The sequence below is a fragment of the Aedes albopictus genome, chromosome 3 (assembly GCF_035046485.1).
Source record: "Aedes albopictus strain Foshan chromosome 3, AalbF5, whole genome shotgun sequence".
NCBI lineage: Eukaryota > Metazoa > Arthropoda > Insecta > Diptera > Culicidae > Aedes > Aedes albopictus.
In genome coordinates this window covers 379,964,918-379,971,041 of record NC_085138.1, presented here as the reverse complement: position 1 = coordinate 379,971,041, position 6,124 = coordinate 379,964,918, and the positions used below count along the sequence as shown (strand labels likewise).

At 45.0% G+C, this 6,124-nt stretch overlaps 1 protein-coding gene across 1 annotated transcript; it reads right to left on the bottom strand.

Moving 5' to 3' along the window:
* Positions 1–2,159: 2,159 nt before the first annotated feature.
* On the bottom strand, positions 2,160–5,387 carry LOC134291831 (uncharacterized). Its single transcript, XM_062860084.1, has 2 exons — positions 4,866–5,387; positions 2,160–4,755 (listed from the first exon to the last, which is right to left on the bottom strand). The coding sequence occupies exon 2, from the start codon at positions 4,562–4,564 to the stop codon at positions 3,038–3,040; it is 1,527 nt and encodes a 508-aa protein (XP_062716068.1). The 5' UTR covers positions 4,565–4,755; positions 4,866–5,387; the 3' UTR covers positions 2,160–3,037.
* Between the last annotated feature and the right edge of the window lie 737 nt (positions 5,388–6,124).

Here is a 6,124-nt window from a genome sequence, read left to right as displayed (position 1 = left end):
ATCGGTTAATTTCCCATACTAATTTAATTCACCACTTGAAATGTTTCAATTCACCACTGACTGTAACAATATGGTGTTTGGTGGCGTTAGTGTTGTCATCGTGTATTGGTTTGCAACCTTACTCAAGTAAAAATTCAAATCCTTACACAAATTTTCGAATGAAATTTGTTCTAGCCTGGATGTCTGTTCTCTGTGATAAAACCTATAGAGTAGATGTGTAGAGTGAGCGTGGTGATGATTGCTTGCCTAGGGCGAGATGCCGTCTTGAAGTGCCTTGAGACACCTAAGAAAACTCTTCAACCCTTTATAAGGCATAGAAAACTAGAAGAGTTGTCAACGCATACTATTATGGAAATGATTATATACATGATTACATGTACAAAACAATTTTCGTTTGAAAGAAACTCTCAAAAATCTAGGTGGCAATATACTTGCCACTGCCCGTTTAGGGTACGTTTCTTCTTTTGACTTCAACAAAAAGCCGGAAAAGAGATTTTAAAGTGGATTGGGGCTCACCCATAATATAAATTGTGTAGTTCAGCTCATGTCAACCCAGAATTTGATTATTTCTTAAAATATTTACCAAATCTATAATTTTACATTAAGTTTGAGCTGATTTTCTTCACGCGGTCAAATTTAGCCATTTTTGAGACTACAAATGGCTTCTAAATTGTTGTTAAAGCTTTGTTTAGCACCAAAAAAATACCAGGCGTTGTTAGTAATCCCAATTTTGCGTAAACCAAAAAAAAAAAAGTTCGTAATAAATTGTTATAAAACATAAAAAAAATACAAACAGTAGGTGGCAATATAGTTGCCACTGCCTTATAAAGGGTTAAATCTATCCTGAGAGTCTGCTAAACGTGAACACCCTGAAATGCCTTGGAACTCCTTCGAAAACCTTTTAAAACTTCCCTGAAAGCTCCCTCTCCCCTTATCAAACGAAAATCCTTCTGATATTTCCTGAATCTTAGAGAAATCATTTGAAAACTGATAAAATTTCTGACCAAAACGAGTAAACTTCCACATAAAACGAGATTGGCCGTCGACTGATAAACTTGTAACGATCGACGCGACGTTCTTTCATATATTGGAGGCTACAGATTAAAACTTTTCGAACATATTTGCCTGCAAATTATAGGGGGATTAGGGGCATAATGGACACCCGGGGCGAAATGGACACCCCTGGGTTTGCCGAAACCGTTGACTTTTATGTTAAACTTTCTTTGTATAAGTGTAAAGGAGCAAGTCATGGTTCAATTTTTCAAAAGTACGATTTATATTGCTCCAAAATAACCAAAATATCATTGAAATTGAGATATGCTTTTCATATGGTGAAATTCTTATAATTTCGAAGCAACAGCAAATACCTTACGAGTGTTTGAGTGTGTACACTATAAAAACAAGTGAATTGCTACCGTATCTACATGTACACGCAGATTTAGCAATGGATGAATTACATATTTAAGTTTTCATCAGAATTTACTTAAAATAGCAATTTGATGTTGTAATCGATTCGGGGCGAAACGAACATGGCAATTACGAATGGATATATGCGCATTTCATACTGTTAGGCGTTTTAAAGAGTTTGGAAAAAATCAATCCGAGTATTTTAGCCTAAAGTTTATTTAATTAACTTTGATGTTATGTAAACTCTCGAAGATGGAGTATTATATCTGTGGAATTGATCTCCGTAGGCAAATTACTTAACTGATCGATGTAACCAAATGATTAGCATAACATATGGGTAATTCTCGCTGAGACCGGCCCACTATTTACACCTTGTCTTCAAAAATGTTTAAGGTGCCGATTTTCTGAAAGCCCTCGCCTAAAAAGTAAGAAAAATGCATTTGGTTACTCAAATTGATGGACCCCCCGTTTGTTAGAGCCACAACAATTTTTGCAGACCCCTCGATTTTGGTCAAATGATGGCTCACTAAAACCGTTATAACTCGAAAGTTTCACCGAAAACCACCTCAAAACGAAATGTTGTTGAAAAGAGGAGAGATAGAGCTACTATTTACAATAATAAAAAGTTGGGTCGGCCATATTGATTTTGACCGCCATCTTGGATTTTTATACAAAAACATTTTTTTCACCATGAGGGCAACCACCGATTTTCAAAATTTTTGCATTAATTGAAAGCTGGGACATTTTCATTCATTTTTCATTTATTTAGTTCACATCAAATTCATGATAATACTGAATCAACAATTTGCCGCCATAATACTCGATTTGCAACTGCAGCTCTCCATCCTCGGTCACGCCCAACACTCGCCAGATCACGCTCTACCTGGTCCGCCCATCGTGCTCTCTGCGCTCCACGCCTTCTTGTGCCAACCGGATCAGTTGCAAACACCAGCTTTGCAGGGTTGTTGTCCGGCATTCTTGCAACATGCCCTGCCCACCGTATCCTTCCGGCTTTGGCCACCTTCTGGATGCTGGGTTCGCCGTAAAGTGCAGCGAGCTCGTGGTTCATTCTTCTCCGCCACACACCGTTCTCCTGCACACCGCCGAAGATCGTCCTTAGCACCCGTCGCTCGAAAACTCCGAGTGCTTGCAAGTCCTCCTCGAGCATCGTCCATGTCTCGTGTCCGTAGAGAACCACCGGTCTTATTAACGTCTTGTACATGGTACATTTGGTGCGGGGGTGAATCTTTTTTGACCGCAGTTTCTTCTGGAGCCCATAGTAGGCACGACTTCCACTGATGATGCGCCTTCGTATTTCACGGCTCACGTTATTGTCAGCCGTTAGCAAGGAACCGAGGTAGACGGATTCTTCTACCACCTCGAAAGTATCCCCGTCTATCGTAACATTGCTGCCAAGGCTTGTCCTGTCTCGCTCAGTCCCACCTACCAGCATGTACTTTGTCTTAGCCGCATTCACCACCAGTCCGACCTTTGCTGCTTCACGTTTCAGGCGGGTGTACAGTTCTGCCACCGTTCCAAATGTTCTGGCAATAATATCCATGTCATCCGCAAAACAGACAAATTGGCTGGATTTCGTGAAGATCGTACCCCGGCTGTTGAGCTCATCTCGTCACATAACACCTTCCAGGGCGATGTTGTATAGTAGGCAGGAAAGTCCATCACCTTGTCGTAGTCCCCGTCGAGATTCAAATGAACTGGATAGCTCACCCGAAATCCTTACGCTGTTCTGCACACCGTCCATCGTTGCTCTTATCAGTCTAGTCAGCTTCCCGGGAAAGCTGTTCTCGTCCATAATTTTCCATAGCTCTGTGCGGTCGATACTGTCGTATGCCGCTTTGAAGTCGATGAACAGGTGGTGCGTTGGGACCTGGTATTCACGGCATTTCTGGAGGATTTGCCGTACGGTGAAGATCTGGTCCGTTGTCGACCGGCCGTCGATGAAACCGGCTTGGTAACTTCCCACGAACTCATTTACTTTAGGTGAAAGACGACGGAAGATGATCTGGGATAGCACTTTGTAGGCGGCATTCAAAACGGTGATCGCTCGAAAGTTCTCACACATTAACTTGTCGCCTTTCTTGTGGATGGGACAGATTATCCCTTCCTTCCACTCCTCCGGTAGCTGTTCGGTTTCCCAGATCTTGACTACTAACTGGTGCAGACAGGTGGCCAACTTTTCCGGGCCCATCTTGATGAGTTCTGCTGCGATACCGTCCTTACCAGCTGCTTTGTTGTTTTTGAGCTGGTGGATGGCATCCTTAACTTCCCTCAGCGTGGGAGTTGGTTCGTTCCCGTCCTCTGCTGCACCAACATAGTCATTTCCTCCGCTGCCTTGGTCCTCCGTGCCTACATTCTCTTCGCCATTCAGGTGCTCGTCGAAGTGCTGCTTCCACCTTTCGATCACCTCACGTTTGTCCGTCAGGAGGCTCCCTTCCTTATCCCTGCATATTTCGGCTTGCGGCACGTAGCCTTTGCGGGATGCGTTGAGCTTCTGGTAGAACTTGCGTGTTTCCTGTGAACGGCACAGCAGTTCCATTTCCTCGCACTCCGCTTCGTCCAGGCGGCGCTTTTTCTCCCGGAAGAGACGGGTCTGCTGCTTCCGCTTCTGTCTGTATCGCTCCACATTCTGTCGGGTTCCATGCTGCAGCATTACCGCCCGCGCTGCATCCTTCTCCTCCAGAACCGCTCTGCACTCCTCGTCGAACCAATCGTTTCGTCGACTCCGTTCTACGTACCCGATTGTGCTCTCGGCTGCGTTATTGATGGCTGCTTTCACTGTACTCCAGCAGTCCTCTAGAGGGGCCACATCGAGCACACCCTCGTCCGGCAACGCTGCCTCGAGATTCTGCGCGTATGCGGTGGCGACATCCGGTTGCTTCAGTCGCTCTAGATCGTACCGGGGCGGCCGCCGGTAATGTACGTTGTTAATAACGGAGAGTTTTGGGCGCAGTTTAACCATCACCAGGTAGTGATCGGAGTCGATATTAGCGCCACGATAGGTCCTGACGTCGATAATGTCGGAGAAGTGCCGTCCATCAATCAGAACGTGGTCGATTTGCGATTCCGTTTGTTGTGGTGATCTCCAGGTGTAACGATACGGGAGGCTGTGCTGGAAGACGGTGCTACGAATGGCCATGTTCTTGGAGGCGGCGAAATCGATGAGGCGTAGGCCATTTTCGTTCGTCAGCTGGTGAGCGCTGAACTTTCCAATCGTCGGTCTGAATTCCTCCTCCTGGCCTACCTGAGCGTTTAGATCCCCTATGATGATCTTGACGTCGTGGTTTGGGCAGCGATCGTACTCGCGTTCGAGCTGCGCGTAAAATGCGTCTTTGTCATCATCAGTGCTTCCGGAGTGAGGGCTGTGCACGTTTATTATGCTAATGTTGAAGAATCGGCCCTTGATTCTCATCCTGCACATTCTTTCGTCGATCGGCCACCAACCGATCACGCGCCTCTGCATGTCGCCCATCACTATAAAAGCTGTTCCCAGCTCACGTGTGTTGCCGCAACTCTGGTAGATGGTATGATTACCTCTAAACGTTCGCACCATAGATCCTGTCCAACACACCTCCTGCAGCGCTACGATTCCGAACCCGCGGTCCTTCAGTATATCGGCGAGTATGCGGGTGCTCCCGATGAAGTTGAGAGATCTGCAGTTCCACGTACCGAGCTTCCAATCGCAAGTCCCTTTTCGTCGCTGTGGTCGTCGCCATTGGTATCGGTTCGCATTCTTCTCTTGTTGATTTTCCGGTGCTAGTCTTTTTTACGGCTGGCTCGCAGGGCCTGACACCAACCCACTAACCCAGGGAGCTGGGCTTACCTTCCCGGAAGCTACGGGTTCTGCATTGGCATTTCCTCCAACTACAGTGCTAAATAGCTAGGCTCGAGCGCCAGTCTTCGCCGGGGGTGGTGTTTTTAATGGGCGCCCAGGAGATAATATTTTACCTGAGCTTCCACCCCCCTGGGACATTTATACATAACATATCAAAAAATTAGAGATGTCTTTTCTTCTTTCAAAAGTTATCTACAGTTTTGTAAATTGAGCCACGTTTTCTCCATACATTTCCATGCGCACCGGCAAAGACATGCAACAGCATCCGAGTTTACGCCTGCATGTATACACAAAGGCGCGTGTCGCAAAATTTGGCCAAATCGGAGGTTCGTTTCCGTTTTTGACTGTTTCTCAATGATGCGGGCATTGTTTTTATAACTTTTTTAGTGTTTTGAAAAGCTTAAACCTTCAACTTTCCATTAGTGGGTTCAGAATTTTAATTCTTGTTCGTTAACACTGCGAAAAAACGCTGCATTTATGTAAACGGTCGGCACCGGGCCCAGTGCGCAAAAGTGGCAAGATTTACGAAACGGCAGATAACTTTTGAAAGAAGAAAAAGACATCTCTAATTTTTTGATATGTTATGTATAAATGTCCTAGCTTTCAATTGATGCAAAAATTTCGAAAATCGGTGGTTGCCCTCATGGTGAAAAAAATGTTTTTGTATAAAAATCCAAAATGGCGGCCAAAATCAATATGGCCGACCCAACTTTTTATTATTGTAAATAGTAGCTCTATCTCTCCTCTTTTCAACAACATTTCGTTTTGAGGTGGTTTTCGGTGAAACTTTCGAGTTGTAACGGTTTTAGTGAGCCACCATTTGACCAAAATCGAGGGGTCTGCAAAAATTGTTGTGGCTCTAAC